Source organism: Tursiops truncatus, chromosome 1 (assembly GCF_011762595.2).
Source record: "Tursiops truncatus isolate mTurTru1 chromosome 1, mTurTru1.mat.Y, whole genome shotgun sequence".
NCBI classification, from domain to species: Eukaryota; Metazoa; Chordata; class Mammalia; order Artiodactyla; family Delphinidae; genus Tursiops; species Tursiops truncatus.
This window is the reverse complement of record NC_047034.1, coordinates 138,265,746-138,286,986: the sequence shown is the minus strand read 5'-3', so window position 1 is coordinate 138,286,986 and position 21,241 is coordinate 138,265,746. Positions and strand designations below refer to the sequence as shown.

The following is a 21,241-nucleotide window of genomic DNA, read 5'->3' as shown; positions in this document are numbered from 1 at the left end:
ATGTGGTTGAGGTTTAAATGCCATTTCTGTTTCCTTTTCTGTCAGCAACCTGTTCTTGTTCTTTGCCTAATTTTATACAGGACTGTTGGGAATTTTTCTTATTGGTTTGTAAGAGCTCTTTATATATTAAGGACATTAACTCTTTGTCATTTGTATTCCAGTTTATCACTTAACCTGCAACAATTTGATGGTCTTTGCTATTCAGAACTTTAAAATTTTTATGCAGTCCAGTTCCTCAGTCTTTTCCTTTTTGGTTTCTATTGCGTGTTATGCTCAGAAAAGTGCACTTTGAGGGATAGAAGGCAAGCAGTTGTGTAGCTGGGCTTGAAGTCAGGACACCTTGGGTTTGAGTCCTGGCCTATAACAGTGCTTTGCACTTTGAGTTAAACCAATTTAACCTCCTGGCAACTTGGTTCCTTGCCAATGAAATGGGGTAAGCAATTCCTACCCTGACAGGTGTGTTGTAAGGGCAAGATAGGATCTTGTCACATGACGACACCATGTGCTGAGGCTGTGGAGAGAAATTTGTCTGGCAGATGGAACTGATGGTGGGAGAGACTTGGGTGGAGGGAGGTCTGGCCTGTTGGGGGCAGGCTGACATGAGGTCTCAGTCCCCTTGTCTTGGCAGCTGTGTGGTCAAAGTGGTGAAAATCCTTCTGCTGAAGATGGGCTGCTCATACGAGGCTACCTTTCTGGAGGACCAGGGTGGCTGGGAGCTCATGGGACAGGCGGAGAACCACCACCGTGGAGTGTCCCTGCTGGCCAGGTGAGGCCAGCGACCCCCAGGGCAGGGGTTGGAGGGAGGGGAGAGACCTCAGGGTCTTTGGAAAGACTTGGGTTTGCATTTCTCTCTGGGCAAGACCCTTCCCTCCATCGTCTCTCCTCTGAGACTGGCAGAGTATCATATACCTCAGTGGGTAGCCAATTCAGATGTGAAAGATAGCACACACTCTACAAACTGTCGTTACAGCAGTACCTGGCATTGCAGAGCACTTAGGTTATTTATAAAGCACATTTCTCAGCACATTATGAATTTAGTTCCCACGCTAATACAGAAATTATGGTCTAGCCGAGCAGTTTATAGTGTGGCCTTGGAGCAGGTCTACCTGCGTCTGAATCCCAGCTTACCACTACCCAGCTGTGTGACCCAGGGCAAGTTCGTTTCCTTCTCTGTGTCTCAGTTTTCCCATCAGTAGTGTGGAAATAATAACAGGGCCCACCTCCAAGATCTGGGTGAGGATTAAAGTACTTTGAACAGCCCCTGACATATAGTAAGAGTCCAACACAGGTTAGCTTTTATTATCGTCATGCTGACTGGTGGGGCAGGGATTTTTTTTGGGGGGGGTGGCAGGGATTATTAATGCACATTTTGCAGGGGAGGGTGCCAAGTTTCAGAGAGGGACAGTTATATACCAAAGGTCACACAACCAGGAAGTGGCAAGGCTTGGAATTGACCTGCTGACCCAGATCAGGGCTTTTCCCCCCAACCACACACAGCCTCCCATGGGGTCAGGAGAAGGGTGGGGCGGCACCTTGATTTCACTAATGTGGCTCCTGCAGGAAGAGTCTGCTTCTTAGCCCTGCACGCTGAGTGTCCAGGATGGTGCTCTCCCCAGGGGTCTCAGGATACAACCGCATTTATTGAGCACTTACTGTGCTCTAGGCACCATGCAAACAGCCATACATTCATGGACTTTCATTTAACCCTCACCATGACCGATGAAATAGCACTATTATTTTCCCAGTGTTACCCATGAGGAACCTGAGACCCAGAGAAGTTAAGTGACTTGCCCAAAGTCACACAGCTAGTGGTAGGGCCAGAATTTGAACCCAGGCTGTCTTACTCCAGACTCTACTCTTGGCCGACACACTTTCCTGGACTCATTGATTAATGAAGCATAGTGCAGACTTGAGGTTGCATCAGAATCACCTATGGGACTTGTTAAAACACTGATTGCTGGGCCCCACCTCTAAAGTTTCTGATTCAGTTAGCCTGGGATGGGAGCCTGAGGATGTGCATTTCTAACAAGTTCCCAGGTGATGCTGATACTGCTAGTCCAGGGGCCGCACTTTGCGGTATTTTTTTTTTTTTTCTTTTTGCGGTGCGGGCCTCTCACTGTTGTGACCTCTCCCGTTGTGGAGCACAGGCTCCGGACGCACAGGCTCAGCGGCCATGGCTCAAGGGCCCAGCCGCTCCGCGGCATGTGGGATCTTCCCGAACCAGGGCACGAACCCGTGTCCCCTGCATTGGCAGGCAGACTCTCAACCACTGCGCCACCAGGGAAGCCCAGGGGCTGCACTTTGAAAACCACTGGCTTAGTAGAATGAATGAGGCAGCTGGAGTGGGGAGCCCTGGGTTGGGGCCCCAGCTCTGCCATTTTCCAGCTCTATGGCCTTGGGCATTTCACACTCAAAGCCTCTGTTTCCTCATCCACGAAACAGGTTAACAACAGTAACCTACCTCAAAGGGTAATGGTGAGGATCAAATGCAATAACTACTTGAAAGTGTCTGGCTGCTGCCTGGTGCCTAGTGAGTGGGTCCTCACACCCTTTCCTTCCTGTCTCTTCCTGCTGGAGTGGTCCTGTGCACTCAGGGGTCTTAAGCCTATCTTTCTTACTGATTTGCTCTGTGCTCTCAGGCAGGTCACTTTCCCACTCTGGGCCTCAGTTTTCCCATCTGTAAAATGAAGCAGTTAGATCAAATGGTCTCTGAGATCCTGTCCAGGTGGGAAACCCTGGGGATGCAGGAACACAGGCGACTTGGGCTTGCCCAGAGTTTTGAGTGTTGGGGCTAGGCCCCCACCCAGCACATGCCCCTGGGGCTGGAGAGCCTAAGGGCACTGTTCCCCCACCCCCAGGGCCATGGTGCAGTACTCCTGCCAGGAGCTGTGCCGCATCCTCTATCTGCTCATCCCGCTCCTGGAGCGAGGCGACGAGAAGCACAAGATCACCGCCACTGCCTTCTTCGTGGAGGTAGAGACTGGGCACTGGGCGTGGGGCAGGGGTCCCCCTGGGCCTTCCCCTAAGCATAGGCCTCAGTTCCCATTGCTGGTCATTTCTCCTGTGCAATAAGTACTTAACACTTTAGAGTCTTTCCTGAACATGATTTCTTTTGAGTAGAAAGGCTTTGTAGCTCTCTCTCCCTCCTCCCTCCCATCTCTCCTCTTCTTTCTACCCCCTCCACCCCATTCCACTCTTCCCAGACTCCCCCTTGCCCCAGGCAACCACCAACCTTTGCTGGGCACCTCTGTGTGCCAGGTACCAGATTGGGGACACAAATATGAATTTGACTCTGCCTTGCTCTCAAGGAGTTCTTGGTATGGGAGTGGAGACAGAGTACGCCCCAATTATAACACAGGGTACTATAGAGTGACTTGTGCTATGATGGGGGCAATTCAGGCTGTGGTGGGAGAACAAAAGTCTTGGATGTGTTGGGTGGGGGAACATCAGGGAGGCCTTCCTGGAGGAAGTGACAACTAAACTGAGTGAGTGTATGAGGGTACTGGAGTGGGTACTGGGGAGAGATGAGTCAGGAGAAGGTTGGTAGGGTTGACCCCAGAAGGGAAGACTTGCCAATAACAATAGCCAATGTTTATTGAGCACTTACTACCTTCTAGGCATATTCTAAGAGCTTTACACATACCGATCCATTTAATCCTCACAATAATCCTATGATGCATATACTATTCCATCCCCTAGTTTAGAGGAGGAAACCAAGGCACAGATTTAAGTAACTTTCCCAAGGCCACCCAGCTCGTTAAGTGGCTTATCCAAGATTCAAAGCCAGACACCTGGGCTGTAAAGTACACTCTCTCTTTCATTTTGTGTGTGTGCTTGTGGTTGTGTATGTGGTAAAAAATATATATTTCATGAAAGTTACCATTTTAACCATTTTTACGTGTACAGCTCAGAGGCACTAAGTGCATTCACACTTCTGTGCAACCATCACCACCATCCATCTTCAGAAGATTTTCGTTTTCCTTCCCAAACTGCAACTCTGTACCCCTTAAGCACTAACTCTCCCCCCCTCGTTTCCTCAGCCCCTGTAACCACCATTCTACTTTCTGTTTCTATGAATTTGCCTACCCTAGGTTTCATATAAGTGGATTCATCAATATTTGTCCTTTCATGTCTTGCTTATTTCACTTAATATAATGTCTTCAAGGCTCATCCATGTTGTAAAGCAGGTCAGAATTTCATTCTTTTTTAAGTCTGAATAATATTCCATTATATGTACATACCACATGTTGTTTCTGCATTCATTGGTCGATGGACATTTGGAAAACCCACTCTCTTAACCGCCATCCCATCTTCCTCTTGTGACCTGCTGGCTGCCACACAGTGGGTCTGGGCTATCACCAGGGTCTGTACAGTGGGGCTCAGAGGCTCACTGTCTGCTCAGACAGTGGAAGGTTAAGGAAGGCTTCCTGGAAGAGGTGTCATTTGAGCTGGGCCTTGAGTAAAGATTGCCAGGTGGACACAAGGCAGCGTGGCAATCCCGGCACTTCTTGCACCTTTCTGCCTCTCCAGTGGACTGTGAGTTTAGGGAGTAGGGACTACATTGTGTTTATGTTGCATCCCTAAACCCAGCCCCAAGAGGGCCCCCAAGAAGTGGGGATAGGATGGATGAGTGAGCACCCAAGTGAACACTTTGCCTGGCTCTTTAGGCACCAGCAGAATATGTCACCTCCGAGAGGACAAGCGTGTGTCTGGGAGCCAGGAGGCGGGGTTACAGCCTCAGCTCTGCTGGGTCTACTTCTAATTTCCCCCATGACCCTGGTGAGGAAAGGGAAAGTGCCATTTCTTGAGGGGCTGCCACATGCCAAGCACCACGTTGACCTCTTTTATCTGCTACCCCACCCATCAGCACAGCAGCCCTGAAAACCAGGAATTATGAAGCTCATGTGTCGGCGAGGCAAGAGGCAGTTTTCAAGGTCGCACAGCTCAAGTTGTCCAGAGAGATTCAGACCAGGTCTGCCCACCTGGCTCCTCTATCCTGGTCAGCCTCGTGGCAGAGGCGGTCCTCTCTCTGTCTGTTAGTGGCTGCCACAGGGGCTCTTGGGGAGGGGGGTGGAGGTTGGACCTCCCGTGTCCACAAGGTCAGGGACAGTAGGCTTAACCTTTCCTAGCATTCCCCTGGAGCCCTGAGCAGTGGCCCTCCCTCCCTGTGGCAGGGGTCCTCACCCAGCTTCAGTCCTTCTCCCGGTCCCCAGAAGAGGTGGCCCACTCCTGGCCAGAGCCCACCATGTTCACAGTGGTGCTTTGATGTCGCTCAGATGTCCCTCCCCGGCTCCCCCAGCCCCCCATGCTGTGACTGTGTGTGTGCTTGCTTCTTCCAATGGCGGGTGAAGTCTTCAAGGGAGCTGTGACCTTCGGCAAGTTGCTGAACCTGTCTGTGCCTTGCTTTCTTATAATACAGGGATAATGAATTGCCCATCTCATAGGTTTTTTTTTTTTTAAGCAAAAATTTTAAATCTTTTATTGTTTCACTCTTATTTTGAAATAATTTTAGATGTAACAGAGGAGCTGTAAAAATAATGAGAAAGTTCCTATATATCCCACAGCCAGCTACCCCCGACGATAACAACTTACATAAAAATAGTACAATAATCAAAACTAAGACATGGGTACAATACTATGAACTACAGACTGCTCAGATTTCACAGTTTTCCACTGATGTCCTTTCTCTGTTCCAGGATCCATTCCGGATCCCACCTTGCACATTAGTTGACTTAATGGGACCTCCTTCATCTCCTCTAATCTTGTCTGTCATGGCCTTGGCACATTGAAAGACTAACTCTAGGTATTTTGTAGAACGTCCTTCCATTTGGCTTTGTCTCATGTGTGCCCATGATTAGACTGAGGTTATGCATTTAGGAGAAGAACCTTTATAGGTGATGTGACCTCTCAGGGCATCATGTCAGGGGCCCCATGACCTCTATTTTAACTTCTTATTATTGATGATGTTAACTTTCATCAGTTGGTAAAGGCGGTTGGGACTGTGAGGGTAACACTATCCTTTTGTAAGTAAGAAATATATGTGAAATATATTTGAAACTAGGCAACTTAAACTTTTACCCCCTAATTTTAGCATTCATCAATGGATCCTGCCTTGAGCCATTATTCCTGTGGTTTCTAATGGTGATTTTTCTACTTCCTTCATTCAGCCTACAATTATTAGTTGGAATTCTTCTGTACGAGTTGTTCCTTCTACTTTCACGTATTCATTTGGTTATTTTTTTTTATAGCAATACAGACTCGTGGATATTTACTTGATTCTTTGGGTTATAATCCAATACTATCCTTTTTTTTTTTTTTTTTTTTTTTTTTGCGCTACGCGGGCCTCTCACCACCGCGGCCCCTCCCATTGTGGAGCACAGGCTCCGGGCGCACAGGCCCAGCGGCCATGGCCCACAGGCCCAGCCACTCCGCGGCATGTGGGATCTTCCCAGACCGGGGCACGAACCCGTGTCCCCTGCATCGGCAGGCGGACTCTCAACCACTGCGCCACCAGGGAAGCCCTTTATTTATTTATTTTTAACATCTTTATTGGAGTATAATTGCTTTGCAGTGTTGTGTTAGTTTCTGCTGCATAACCAAGTGAATCAGCTATACATACATGTATATCCCCATATCCCCTCCCTTTTGCGCCTCCCTCCCACCCTCCCTATCCCACCCCTCTAGGTGGTCACAAAGCACTAAGCTGATCTCCCTGTGCCATGCGGCTGCTTCCCACTAGCTATCTATTTTACATTTGGTAGTGTATATATGTCCATGCCACTCTCTCACTTCGTCCCAGCTTCTCCATAGTGGCTGTATCAATTTACATTCCCACCAACAGTGCAAGAGTGTTCCCTTTTCTCCACACCCTCTCCAGCATTTACTGTTCACAGATTTTCTGATGATGGCCATTCTGACCTCTCATAGGGTTTTGATGAGGATTAGGTGAGTTCACATAAAGCACTTAGAACAGTGCCAGCACACTGATGCAGAGCAGCAGTGCTGTATGATGGGTGGAGGGCGGGTGGTAGGTGGAGCCTCACTTTTCCTGCCTCCCCCACTCCCCACCCCATCAACTGTCCTGCCCGCTCTCTCCAGCTCTCTCTTCTCATCAAAGACACAGGGTCTCAATAGTCACAGTGGATGGAGGACAAGGGAACAGATGGGAGAAGTGCTTATGAGGATGACTAGGCAGGAACTGAAGACCGGTTGGGTGCTGGAGGTGGGGGGCAAGGGAGAGGAAGGAGATGAGAGTGATGCCTGGTTTGGGGCTGGGACAATGGGGGGCTGGTGGTGCTAATCCCGCAATTGGGGGCACTGGAGGAGGGCAGTTCTTTTGTGGTGCGCAGCCTCCAGGGCGCGTGGGCTCTGTAGTTTGTGGCACACGGGCTCTCTAGTTGAGGTGTGCAAGCTCAGTAGTTGTGGCGCACGGGCTTAGTTGCCCCGCGGCATGTGGGATCTTAGTTCCCTGACCAGGGATCGAACCCACGTCCCCTGCATTGTAAGGCGGATTCTTTATCACTGGACCACCAGGGAAGTCCTGGAGGGCAATTCTAAGGAGGAAAGGAACCATTTCTTGTTGGATGTGAACTCAGGCAACAAGTGTTCCCTGAGCACACACTTCACCCCAGAGCTTGTATCAGGTAACAGGCGCCCAAGGAGAAAGGCTCAGTTTGTGTCCTCAAGGAAGCCGCCAGTGGGATAGGATACGGGAGGCAGATGCATAAGCACGTGGGGGCACTAAGGTTTCCATGTTCAGGGCTCCCAGGGCCCCAGAGAAGGGGGCAGTCAGCCTAGACGAGGCCTGGGGACACTGTCAAACATGCCTTCAGGGGGGCTGAGTTTTGGATGGAGCTGTGCATGGTGAGCTGGGGCTAGAGTGGAGGTGAGAGCCCCAGCAGAAGGGAATCCTGCCCGCACAGAGGGGACAAAACAGCCTGAGTCATTCCGTGAATGATGGGAAGCTTGGTTAGAAGCTGGCTGGTGGTAAGAATGTGGGCTAGAGGGTAGGCAGGTGTGAATGAGGCCCCAGAGGCAAACAGGGCCTGAGGTACCCCTTGGGCCAGGGAATAATTACCCTTACTTCCTCAGCTCCTCCAGATGGAGGAGGTGCGACGGATCCCTGAGGAATACTCTCTGGGGCGGATGGCAGAAGGCCTGAGCCACCAGGACCCCATCATGAAGGTGCTGTCCATCCGAGGCCTGGTCATCCTGGCCCAAAGGACTGAAAAGGTAAGTGGAGGGTAGGGGAGAGCCCACCCAGCTAGACCCCTGACAGGAGGAAGGATGGAGCTTGGCCATCCTTGACTCTCCAATACTGGTGGCTGGAATCAGAGCCCATTTCTGTCTCTGCCTCAGTTATCCCATCTGTAAAATGGGTATCACTTAATAATTCCCTATATACTTTATTCTTTTTTTTTTTTTTTTTGTGGTACGCGGGCCTCTCACCGTTGTGACCTCTCCCGTTGCGGAGCAAAGGCTCCGGACGCGCAGGCTCAGTGGCCATGGCTCACAGGCCCAGCCGCTCTGCGGCATGTGGGACCCTCCCGGACCGGGGTGCGAACCCGTGTCCCCTGCATCGGCAGGCGGACTGTCAACCACTGCGCCACCAGGGAAGCCCCATTAGCGTTATTAAAAGTGCTGCGTTTTTCTCTACCAGGCACTGTTGTTGCATCTTAGGCTTTAGAGGGACAAAGGGACAGGATATAGACTCAGAAAGCTAGCTAACAATGCATGGTATCATCTATATAGTGCCAAGAAGCGGGGAGACAACAAAGGGCCTCAGGTATCCAGGCTAGGAAGGAGTCAGTGAGGCCAAAGAAGGCTTTGGGGACAGCAGGAGCTTGAGTGAGGGCATGCCAGGCAGGTGGGACAACGTAAGCAAAGGCCTGGAGGTGGGACTTGCTTGACCAAGTTCATCTCAGTGAATCAGAGGCTGGGTCTCCCACCTGTTAGCACAGATAGGGGCCCCCATCCCAAATGCTCCTTCTCCACAGACCACCAAGGTACAGGCCCTCCTGCCCTCCATGGTGAAGGGTCTGAAGAGTGTGGATGGGCTGCTGGTGGTGGAGGCGGTCCACAACATCAAGGTCATATTCAAGGGGCAGGACCGGAAGCTGATGGACAGCTCGGTCTATGTGGAGATGCTGCAGATCCTGCTGCCACACTTCAGTGATGTAAGGAATCCCATGGGGGTGGGAGGATGGGGTGGGGTGGCACCCGGAGGGCAGTTCTCTACTGCTCTGGGAGTTGCAGTAGCTCCCACAGCCTGTTGGGACCTGTGCGAGGCTGAGTCAGCTCAGGGGAAGCGGCACTAGTCCCAACTGGTCCTGGTCTCTTTGTAACTGGTTTGCACAGAGAACGTTCCTTTTCTAATTAGTTCTCACAGAGGGAGGTCTTTTTGCGTCATCAAGTTTCCCCAGAGACTTGCCTCACTGTGATTGGTCCACCTAGAGGGGTCACTGTTTTATGATTGGTCGCAGCAGAGGGGGGCATTTTCCCACTTGGCATGAAGGCACATTTTAGGCTAGTGGGGGCCCTGGCTGGGAAGAGTGGGCAGAGCTCCAGACCTAGGCTTTGCTGAGGGAGACGCCAGCCCCAGATCGGCCCACCAGGTGGCCTTCACTGTTTTCCGTCTCTGTGTGACTTGCGCCTGGAGGGGCCCTCAGAATGAGTGGAAGGAAGGCCATGTGCCTCCATGTGGGGCACAGAGGCCCAGGCAGCCTCCTGGAAGACGGAGCATGCCTGAGCCTCTGGATCTGCCCCAGTCACGAGAGGACGTGCGTTCCTCCTGCATCAACCTGTACGGCAAGGTGGTCCAGAAGCTGCGGCCGCCCCGCACCCCGGCCATGGAGGAGCAGATGATCAGCACCTTGGTGCCCCTGCTGCTGACCATGCAAGAGAGCAATGCCAAGGTGAGCCAGGTGAGTGCACGGCCCTGAACCCAACCTAGAATCACAGATGATCCATCACCGGACAGTTTATTTATGTCTGGCCAAGTCTGTTTACCAAAGGTACCCATGTCAGTATTTCTCTTCAAAACAGCCAACTTCACCTGCATGTTTCAAATAGGAATTGCTTTTCCAAAATCCAGTTTCATACAGTTTTTTGGGGGGAACACGTTCCGGCTGTCCTGGAATTCCACAGCTCTGGTGTTTCTCTTCCTGCTGGCCCCCAGAAATGTGTGAAGACCCTGTTCCACTGTTCTTGCTTCATGGCTTGGGAATTGCCAAAAAGAGCTTACAGTCGGAAGCCCTGGGACAACCAGCAGCAGATGGTGGCCAAAATTTGCAAGTACCTTGTGAGTGCTTCCAAGACTACAGTGGGTCCTTCTGAGTGTGTTGGAGGTGGCAGGTTCTTTCCTTGCCTCTTTTTTCTTTTTACCTGAGCATCCTTACTGACAATTCCATGACCACCTACGAGTCATTGGCTCCTGGAAGTTCATCTTTGTCTCTCACTCCTCTCTCCACTTCTGGTGTTCCCTCTCCATGGCTTACCGACATCTCCCCCAATGAACCACACACACCTTAAGCTCAGCATCTCTTCTGAACTTATGCCTATCCCATGTCAGTTCTGCTCTGTCCCTCTAGATCCCCAAAAGCTGAAACCTAAAACTAACTGAGGCTTATTCCTCTCCCTCACATTCACCTTTGATCAATCTTAAATATCCTTAATACCTCTGAGTCTGTCTTTCCCTCCCCCTCCCCACTATCATTACCCTTAGTTCAGGTCATGGATGTCTCTCAGCAGGGCCATTGGTCCAGCCATCCACTGGGTCTCCAAGTCTTGAATCTCATTCCCTCCAGTCCACTCCCCATTCAGGCCACCAAAATGGTCTGGTTAAAACACAGTCTGTCTATATTATATCCCTGCTTGAAGGGCTCCATTGGCTCCCTTTTCTACAACAGTAATTCCCAGTGTGTATTCTTTGCAACACCAGTCCTACAAGATATGCCCCACAGGGGAGAAAAGAAGTTCCAAGACAAATAAGTTTGGGAAATACTGCATCGTCATCTTCCTCTTGGGGGTTTGCAGTGCCATCGGTACATTAAAGCTCTGAGATGTTCTGTGCTGAGGAAATGTTTCATGGTTAATTCATGGTTTCCCAAAGTTATTTAACCACAGAACTCCCTTTCGAGATAAGAACATCCTGCAGTAGAAGAGAGCCATATATACAGTGAAATGCTGCACTGCAGGATGCAGCCTGGTTCCTCCACATACAGTTTGGGAAGCTTTGCCATCTAGTCCCATCTACCTTCCCTGTTGTTATGGGCCGCGTCCCCCCGGATGCAGACTCTGAGGCAGAGATTGGCATGCAGGAGGTTTATTAGGGAGCACCCTTGGGATCAGTCCCTGTGGAAGGAAGGGCAGAGAGCAGGAGTGGCAGGGGGAGGAGTCAAGCTGCAGTGTAGTTTCAGGGGAAGTCTCAGCCAACACTATGCTGAGATTCCTCACATTGGAACTAGGGGTCAGGTTTCCACATAGACCGAGCCGTCTGTCAGTTTCCGGTTCTGTCCCTTGAAGAAGGTCTTGAGGTTGTGGATTGCCTTGTCATTGGATGCCAGCCAGCCTGGGAAGGGACATGACTTTGGGCCAGCAGTTCTCTTCCACCAAAGCAATCTGTACCTGGGGGAATAAATCCTTTACACCCTAAGGGAGATCTGGCTGGGGCCTACAGCATCCCCATTCTCCCACCAACCTAAGAAAAATATACAAAGTAACAGATTGTTACTTTGCAACAGTAACCATTAACAACAATGCTCAAAACCTCTGCAACACAGTGCCTAATATTTTACCTCATTTTACAGAGGGAAAAAGGCCTGGAGGAAGTGTTTGACCAGGGTCGCTAATTCAAATACTTACCATGATCTGTGACTGTGCAGTTATGATTATAAGTGACGTGGAGGTGGTAGGGCTGTGACAACCTGGAGCACCCAGGCTCTGTTTTTTTTCTGTTGTTTTTTTTTTTAAGCATTGGTTTTATTTTTTTTTTCCTTTTTTAAAAAAATATTTATTTAATTAGACTGTGCCAGGTCTTAGTTGCGGCACACAAAGTGTTAGTTGCAGCATGCGCAATCTTCGTTGTGGTATGCAGGATCTTTTAGTTGTGGCATGCGGGCTCGTAGTTGCGGTATGCGGGCTTCCTAGTTGCGGCATGCAAACTCTTAGTTGCAGCATGCATGCGGAATCTAGTTCCCCAACCAGGGATCGAACCCGGGCCCCCTGCATTGGGAGTGCAGAGTCTTACCCACTGGACCACCAGGGAAGTCCCCCCAGGCTCTGTTGAAAGCACAAGTGGAGAGCTCCAGCTCACAATGCAGCCCACTCTCACCAGGGCCTCCAGTTTCACAAGAAAATCTAGATTTTTATAAGACATTAATTAACAATCAATTTAGCTTATTTAAAACACTGTGCTGGCTGCTGCCCTGCCAGCCACTTGTGGCCTGTGGGCTGCCAGCTTGTGACCTCTGCATTAAACCCTTCTGGATTCTCAGTCTCTTCTTTGCTCTCCAGGCATCAGCACCTCTGCTCATATGAAGGTCAACCTCTAGCCTTATCTTTAAGAAGGGGTCCGTAACCTAGTCATTCATTCATCCAACGCCAAGCTCTGTCCAGGGTACTGAGGACTCTGAGCTGAGTGAGCTGGCCCCTTCTTTGGGGGAAACACCAGATTCAGTGGGGGAGACAGGTATAAATAATTATAGTCCAATGTCATAGGTGCCATGACAAAGGCTGTGCAGCATGCTACGGAAACGTCAAGAGTGGTGGGATCAGCTTTGCCTGAGGCTTGTGGAAAGCTTTGGGGAGGAGCTGGTTTCTTAGCTGAGCACCAAAGAATGAGAGGGAACTCATCAGGAAGGAAAGAGGGAAAGGCACTCCAGTCAGGAGCAATGGCTTGTACCAGGTACAGATCTGGGGAGAGCTGGGCCACGACTGGGACCGGAGCATGGTGTGCATGGAGGTGGGGATGGAAGTTGACACTGATTTGCCCACCAGGCCCAGGAGTTTACTCCCTGACATGCAGATTGTCAACAGGAGAGTGATCAGATAAGACTTCTCTTCATCTCCCTCAACAGTCTCTTAGCAGATTGCCTGCCCCCTAGTTTCTACTTGATCACACCCAACCTGAACATCACTGTCAGACTATTTTGCCCAGAACATTGCTTTGTCATTGCCTTATTAAGAATAAGTGCTGGCTTCGTATTTTCTAATGCATAAGGCAGCCCTATTCCTATCTGTATTTTAAGGACTTTTAAGACCCTCCTAAGTCTCTAGTTTATTCCCCACTGCTCTGTAACTTGAATCCTTTACCTTGGTCAATCCTGTCTCCTTAGTCATGTCCCTCGCATGCCATGTCCATTCTCAGCTCTGGCTGGATTTGCATTTATTTTATTTTTTTAAATATATTTATTTTTAATTTATATTTGGCTGTGTTGGGTCTTCATTGCTGCGTGTGGGCTTTCTCTAGTTGTGGCGAGTGGGGGCTACTCTTCATTGCGGTGCGTGGGGCTTCTCTTTGTGGTGGCTTCTCTTGCTGCAGAGCATGGGCTCTAGGCGCACGGGCTCAGCAGTTGTGGCACGTGGGCTCAGCAGTTGTGGCTCGAGGGCTCTAGAGCACAGGCTCAGTAGTGGTGGTGCATGAGCTTAGTTGCTCTGCGGCATGTGGGATCTTCCCAGACCAGGGCTTGAACCCATGTCCCCTGCATTGGCAGGTGGATTCTTAACCACTGTGCCACCAGGGAAGTCCCTGGACTTGCATTTTAGAACTTACCTTCCGGCTGTAGCAGGTGGGTGGATTGGAAGGAGAGACAACCAAGACAGAAGGACCATTGAAATGACTGTTGCAATCAGCTAAGAGAACATGAGGCCTAGCCTCTGAGAGAGTCCAGAATGGGTAGCAGAGATGTTTAGGAGGCAAGGAGCCAGGACCCGACTGCCTGACATGGTCCCCGTTCCTAGCTTCGGGAGGGGTGGATGGGTAGTCCCTCTGAGGGCCCAGCACTCTCAGGTTTCTCTTTGTCCCAGGTGGACACCCATCGAGACAGTGCCTTCACGTTCCTCAGCCAGAGCCTGGAGTACACCAAGAGTTCCAGGGCCTCCCTCCGGAAGTCCTCGGTCATGTTCATAGGTAACTGCCCTAGCAGAACTAGTCCTATGCTTCCTCCCCTTGGAAGGAAGCTGCGGCCCTTCTGGCACTGGGTGGATGCCTCCCCTTGGGTGCAAGCCTTGGCCAGCAGATGGCCTTGGTATAAATTAGAAAGATGTCCCCTCCTCTGAGATCACTGCTTGGGAAGTGAGCCAAGGTCACAACCTTGGCATCTGTACGCGTACCCGCTGAGTACGGTGGGGTCCAGGCCCAGCAGGAGCTTGCTGTCGACCTCGGCAGGAGGCGCCAAGCTGCACAGTGGAAAAGTGAGCTAGGATCTCAGCTCCATGATCCCCTTTCTGTGTGACCCCAACTGAGTCATTTACTCCCACTGAGGCTCCTCTGTAAGATCTGTAAGATCATCGGTAAGATGGGGATCAACTCCTACTTCATGGACCCGATGAGAATTTTTTTTTGCGTGTGTGAACACTGGCAGATAAAGGTACTCCTTCAGTGTTAGTCACCTTCATCCTTCTTTCCACAGTCCCGACCTCTGCCTTTCTGGGGGAAAAACCATAGATTCCCCTCGCTCAGGGTCCCCCCATAGGACCCTTCTGATGGCATGCTTTCTCCTCTCAGCTACCCCCCTCCCCTCCGCTCCCTGAAATATCCACACACCCTTCAAGGATCAGGAGACCCTACTGCAGAGAGGCTTGGAGAGGATGACGTTCCCAGCCCTCCACCTTGTAAAGCGATGTTTCTTTTAGTACCTTCGCCCAACTCACTTGCAGTTTTTCATCCATCCTGTCGTCCGTGCATGCACTCATTGGCTTATGCCGCAAACGTTGATTGATCCTCTTCTCTGTGTCAGGCACTGCGCTTAGCCTAGAGAAACACAGAACTTTTCAGGAGGTGATGCTGATGTTTGGGGATGGGGAGGTGTAGGGGTGGCTCTTAACGTGATCAGTTCCGGGACATATGAGTGATGCCCAGGACAGGGGGCGGGGCAGAGGGGTGGACGGGCAATCCCTCAGGCTGTGGGGACCGGCTCAGGGACACCTTCTCACACAGAGTGACATTATTTCTTAAATTTTGACTTCTCTAAATTTTGCTCCAAATTAATCACTTCTAAAAATGTTGGTGTTTAACACCCTGGGAGGCTTCTCCGTGTCAGGGCCTGTGCTGGGAAAAGAAAGCTGGGTAGCACCTGCATCTGCCCGCAGACAGCTCCTAGCGTGGTGTTTTGATTCCTAACCTCCTGCGGGTTATGGATCTTTTGTGAGACCCTGAAGAAAGTTATGAGCACTTTCCCTAGAAAAATGCATATAAGCATACACTCAGAGACTATCCTTCCTACGCCCCCATCCCCAGTGGATCTAAGCTGAAGAAACCCCTGGTCTGGTGGGAGATGTTCACGGATCACAAGTAAAATACAGCACAGTGTATACAAGTAGAGAGAAACTCAGAGAGTCTGGGAACCCAGAGAGGCGTTTAACTAGCTTGGCGGCGGGGTCAGGAAAAATTTCCTGGACGAGCGACTGTGTTAAACTGAATATTCAAGGACAAATAGGAATTCACCAGGCACAGAAGTGTGGGAAGGGCCTTTTGAGAGGTCCGGCTCATTCACGGATCCACAGGTATGTTAGGAGCTGGGCATGCAGGCTGGGAGCAGGGTAGGGCTGAGCAGTGTGGCCGAGGAGCTGAGTCTCAGCCCCTCCCGGGGCCCCACCAACCACTTGCCCGGAAGGTATGCGAGGCACTTGGTACTCTTCCTGTTACTGTGGCTCAAACTCCCTGGAGGAGGGGGTGCCGAGGCAGCACCTCCCTGAGTCTAAGGACACTAAGGACCAGCCTGGGGAAGAGACCACCTAGGGCCACCTCTCAGAGTCAGCTGCCGCCCAGCTCCTGCCCCTGTCCTGGTGCCACCCCTGCCTGCTGGACCTGCCACCTCTCCTAGGAATCTGTGTCGTAGGGAATCTGTCCCAGGTCAAGACGAAGTTCTCTTTTTGTGTCCTTACTTGTGGGGCTGGAAGAGGGTAGGGAGAGCTTTTCTGAGAGGGTCTGGTCCAAAGGTGGGGGTCGGAGTCAGGAGGTGGAGGCACTCACCTCTCAGATTATGCTCAAGGGTCCCTGGTCCCCTGCATGGAGAGCATCATGACGGAAGATCATCTGAATGAAGTTAAAGCCGGTAAGTCCTGCCCTGCGTTGGTGAGATTTCAGGGGCCAGTGAGGGAACGAGTAGGCTCACAGTGGGTAATGGGAAAGGGAAGGGTTATGTCCCAAGGCCAGGGGTTTTAGCTCAGTCCAACTGTGCTGGTATTGACCCAGGCAAGTACATGTTAAGTACTGTGGAGTCACCAGGACACAGACACACAACCCCACCCTAGGGGAGCCTATGATCCAGGAAACGAGGCTCAGAAAATAAGACCAGAAACCATTTAGTGTAGAGCAAGTAGTTCAGACTTTTAAGGGAGCACGTAAATTTTGTAACTGGGGAAGCTGATGGGAGCATGAAGGTAGGCTGGGGTAGTCCAAGAAGGCTTCCCGGAGAACGCAGGTTTTGATTCAGGCTTCAAAAGGCATGAACAATTTGAAGAGCTGGGAGATGAGGGGACGCTGAGCAGAGTGCTAAAGCCAAGGCATGAAGGGAGAAGGATGGGGTGTGAGACTCATGGGTGGACCTGGTCTTAACAAGCGACTTCTCTCCTCCCCATAACTCAGCTCTGGAAACCTTGAGACACGACCCAGAAGCATCAGTGTGCATCTACGCGGCTCAGGCCCGGGACAGCATCCTGGCCAGCTGCTGGCGGGACTCTTGGCCACTGCCACGTGGGGACTCTTGGGCGTGTGACCCGGCTACCATACACCGCTGGAGCCCTAGCTGTGAGAACCTGCCCACTTCCCACCAGCGGCGCTCCTGGATCATGCAGGCGCTGGGTTCCTTGAAGATGTCCTTGAAGCAGTGATGTCCCTGAGCCCCCAGCCCTCCTCGGAGGTGGCCATGGCCCCAGCCATGCTCACTATAAATGCCACGTGTTTTGCCTCTCCTCACGGAATGTTTCCTATGAGATAAGCATGGCCTTAATCATTGAGTCAGTCAACATTTACAGATGGACATAGTCTGTCCTGTCCACATCTTATAAGTGGGGAGGCTGAGGCTCAGAGAGGTGGTATGGCTTGCTCAAGGCCACACAGTAAGTCTGCTAGATGTCTCAGGTTCCCCTCCCTCACAGGGAGAGAATAAGAACAAAAGGAGATGATGATTTGGTTAGCCTTTGGTGGAGAAAAAGAGAACCCCCTCCACCCCGTGATATCATGCATATCCCAGAATCCTGATCTCTGAGTCTCACCCTCCAGTCTTTGCCCAGCAATTGGCCACCACTCATTCGGGCAATATTTACTGAGCACCTAATCTGGGCCAGGCCTGCTCTGGGTGCCAGAGATACAGATGTGAATGAGTCCCAGCCCCAGGCCCTGGGCAGTTCATAGTCGGATGCAGTGGTTCTCAACTGGGGGTGATTTTGGCCAGGTCTGAAGACATTTTTGGTTGTTACAACTTGGGGTGGGAATATTATTGTCATTAGTGGGTAGAGGCCAGGGATGCTGCGAAACAGCCTACAGTGCACAGGGCAGCCCTACAGCAAAGACTCGTCCATCTCAAATTGTCAGAAGTGCTAAGGTTGAGAAACTTTGGCCTAATGGATGTATCAGAGACATATAAAGACACGAACAGCCCAGCAGGTCAATGCTGTGCTGAGCGGCAGCATAGGGGCTGTGAAGTCCAGAGGAGGTACATCAGCCAGCTGGGGGTCGGAGTGTCAGGGAAGGCTTCCCAGAGAAGAGACGTCCCCTCCAGGGGGTTTGGAAAGATGACCATATGACAGGCGTGTATGGAGAAGAGCAGGGCATGTGGGACCAAGAACCAACTACAGATACGTAGGTGCCCTGGAGCCCAGAGCGGGAAGGAAGAGGAGGACAAGGGCTGGGTCAGTATGGCCTTGGAGTCTGTGTTAAGGAGGAAGACTTCAGAGTCTGGGAAGGCATGGTGGGAAGGGGAGAGGCAAGCAGTGGGGAGATGTGGGCAGATGTCTGCTTTAGAAAGCTCCCTCCTCGTGTGCATACAGGCACTGCTGATAGGAGGGCAGATGGTAGCCATTCTGGACAGGAATCTGTCACTCTTCAGTCATAATAGGTTTATGCATGCCCGTAACTCAGCAATTCCACTCGTGGGCACACGTGTCAGGGAAATATTCCCATAGGTCCATAAGGGGAGATGTATGAGGAAGTCTTAATGTTATCTGTGGTGCAAGGCAGAGGAGGCAGCCTGAGGACCCATCTTCGGGAAGTGAATGGGCACTCTGGAGTCCCACGTAGCAGTTAGGAGCAGTAGGGGTACGTGTAGCACCATGGATGGGACCTAAAACCTAGTGCTGAGGGAAAAAACTATACAAAACATATGCACAAAAGAAGTTGCATCTTGCAAGGATACTTACAAACTGAAAATGTCCATTAAAACACATTAGAGTGATAGGAGTGGGAAAGGAGGAGGGCTCTGGAGCATAAAATGGAATAAATCAGAAAACAGAGAGGAAGAAAGCTCATGCAGGAATGGAGGGAAAGTGCTGGGTCGGGGGGGGTGGTGGTGGACAAGAGCACAGACAGGGAGACGCGCCTAGAGGCTTTCGGGGCCTGGAAGGGGCCTGGGCTGCAGTGCAGGATGGAGAGGGTGACTGGACCTGTGGGAGATTGAGGAGGGAGAATTTTCAGAATCTGGTGGATGACAGGAGGCAGAGCAAGACGTCAGGATGGTGCCCAGGTTTCTGGGTGGATGACTAGGCCAATGGCGTCCCCCACTGAGCATCCCTCAGGACCAGGAGCAGGTTGGGGGAGGGGTGAGTTCAGTCTGGACATGGTGAACTTGAGGGGCTTGCCTGCCATGCTAGTGGAGACCGCCCCCAGGTGCTGGCTGCACGTGGGAGGGATCTGAGATGGAAACAGATTTGGGATTCATCTGTGCACAGGTGTGAGCTGAGATTCCCTGGGTGAGTGTGCAGAGCAGGAAGAGACGTAAGCCTGAGGGGCACCTACATTTAAGCTCCTGCTGGGGATGAGGAACCCACGAAGTTGACCACACAGTCATCTTCTAATAAATGTAGGCCAAGGCCATCAGGATTCTGGGCTTGAGAGAGTAGGAAATGGGGTGGTCATTTTGCATAACCTTGTCCATTGCCAAGAATGTTCACGAGCATTGCCTCATTTGAATCTCACAGTAGCCATATGGAATTAAGGGGAAGGCAGGTTGGCTTCATTGCCCACGTTCTCCAAATGAGGACAGGGCTCAAAGACGGTGGGTGTTGTCCAATGTCATGCCAGGAAGCAATAGAAGTGTGGATCTCAAAGGCCTCCCAACTCCCATGCTTGAGCCCTTTCCACCTAGAGACACTGCCGTTTTCATTGGCCAGCATCCTGGTCTTGGTGGCCTTGAACATAACAGCCACCTATTCTGGGTCTGGGTGGTCTTGAAGCACAAAGGAGTCTGATAGGCTCAATTATTGGCCAAGGCCCCCAAGTAGTCTCGAGTTGGAAGGGTCAAAGAGCACATCCCTTCTCTGAACCTTCCCTACCATCACCTAAAATCGCACAGGATTTTATAGGAATCACATTTAAAAAAGGAAGCAGAAAGACTTTGTAGGCTCTGTATTCAGGAAGGGAAAATAAAGAGAATAAAAGGGAATCCTTAGGGAGCGGGCTAGAGGAGGAAGTGTGGAAAAGGAGGTTTGGATTTAGAGGAAAGGGAGCATTTGGACCAGGTGTTCTGCTGGGTGTGGGTGAGGTAGAAAGGAAAAGACACACAGTCCTGACCCTGGAAAGCTCCACGTGTCATCCTTAGCCCTGCTGTCTGTCTCATCCTCGTGTCAAATAATGAGCAAGCCTGCCAGCTCTGCTTCTGGGCTTCAGATCTCTTTTCTCCCTTGGCCTCTCACCAGCATTCTCCTTGTCAATCTCTTAATCCAGAGTCCCCCATCAATCCTTCACCTGGCAACCCAGGCCTTCCTAAGACAAATTTGCCCATAGGTCTGTCAGTGGCTCACTGTCCTCCGCAGGATAAAGGGCTACAGGGCAGTCAGGCCCTCTGGCCCCCACCCACCTTGCTGGCCTTCCTCTTAACTCTTGCGGTAGCCAGCATGCAGGCTGTGGCCCACCCGCGTGTCTCTGCACATGGGCTCCCACTGCCTAAAATGCCCAACTTCCCTTCAGCCTCCATCCATCTGCAGAGATAGTCCTCATCTCTGCTCCCAGGTCTGTGTCACCTCCTCTGTGAAACCTCCCTGAACCCCCCAGGGAACACCCACTCCTCTGCGCCTCCTCTGCACAGGCTTGTGACCAGCTGGGGTCTAGATTGGTCTGCCACCTGCCTGTCTTTCCTTCTAGACTAGGCTGTGAGCTGCCAAGACTGTAGCACCCGATTCAGGGCCCAGCAGCCAGTTGCTGGGTAACCCAGGGGTTGCAGGAAGGCTTACCTGGCCTGGAGGCCTTGTTCTCATCTCAGCTGTGGGGACTGAGGGTAGAGATGGTTCACCTCAGAAACAGAGTGCGAGCACATCACTCCTTTCCTCAGAACTCTCCAGAAGGTCCCACTGCATGCTGAGGAAAGCCCAAATGCTCAGACTCACAGCCCATTATCCCTCCCACCTACCTTCTGCTCACACTCCTTGCTGCACCACCGAGCCCGGCCCTCTCTGTACCCTCCATGGGTAATGCTCTTGCGCAGACAACCCCCAGCCTCTTCCTTTGCTTGAATGCCTGCCCACCCTGTTTAAAACTTTTCTTCCATAGTCCTTGCTACCACCTGACAAGCTCTCACATCTTATTTGTTTATTGTCTGTCTCTCTCCTCTACCTAATCAACTCCTAGAGGGCAGGGATTTTACCTGCTTTGCCTAGCGCTGTAATACCCAGCGACTAGAACAGGCCTGGAACACGGAAGGAGCTTAGGAACTATGGGTTGACTGAACCCACGACCCCAAAAGTACTCGGGAGGGCGCGGCGGGGCCGGTGCTTCCCGGGGGAGAGGTGGAGTCCGGTCGGCCACGCCCCAAAAAAGGCGGAACCAGAGGCACAAGGGCCGGCGCAGCCCGGAAGATTGAAGGAAGGG

General features: G+C 51.4%; 1 protein-coding gene and 1 long non-coding RNA gene across 4 annotated transcripts in view; one reads left to right on the top strand and one right to left on the bottom strand.

Moving 5' to 3' along the window:
• MROH7 (maestro heat like repeat family member 7) overlaps positions 1-17,133 on the top strand; it is a 50,021-nt gene extending 32,888 nt beyond the window's left edge. Inside the window, exons 16-24 of the mRNA XM_073789327.1 lie at positions 629-766; positions 2,859-2,973; positions 8,092-8,232; positions 8,997-9,176; positions 9,768-9,923; positions 10,178-10,300; positions 14,026-14,128; positions 16,200-16,274; positions 16,808-17,133. Of these exons, the coding sequence (XP_073645428.1) occupies positions 629-766; positions 2,859-2,973; positions 8,092-8,232; positions 8,997-9,176; positions 9,768-9,923; positions 10,178-10,300; positions 14,026-14,128; positions 16,200-16,274; positions 16,808-17,052 (1,276 nt within the window). The 3' untranslated portion in view covers positions 17,053-17,133. The remainder of the gene's footprint in view (positions 1-628; positions 767-2,858; positions 2,974-8,091; positions 8,233-8,996; positions 9,177-9,767; positions 9,924-10,177; positions 10,301-14,025; positions 14,129-16,199; positions 16,275-16,807) is intronic.
• Positions 11,434-21,165, bottom strand: LOC117314180 (uncharacterized). Of its 3 annotated transcripts, none has more exons than XR_004528850.2 (5): positions 21,018-21,165; positions 20,608-20,731; positions 16,193-16,286; positions 14,872-14,971; positions 11,434-11,569 (listed from the first exon to the last, which is right to left on the bottom strand). It is a non-coding gene; the product is annotated as an uncharacterized lncRNA (long non-coding RNA). The 3 variants fall into 3 exon arrangements; XR_004528849.2 differs by having other exon boundaries at positions 11,489-11,625; XR_012324701.1 differs by having other exon boundaries at positions 11,504-11,625; positions 14,857-14,971.
• Between the last annotated feature and the right edge of the window lie 76 nt (positions 21,166-21,241).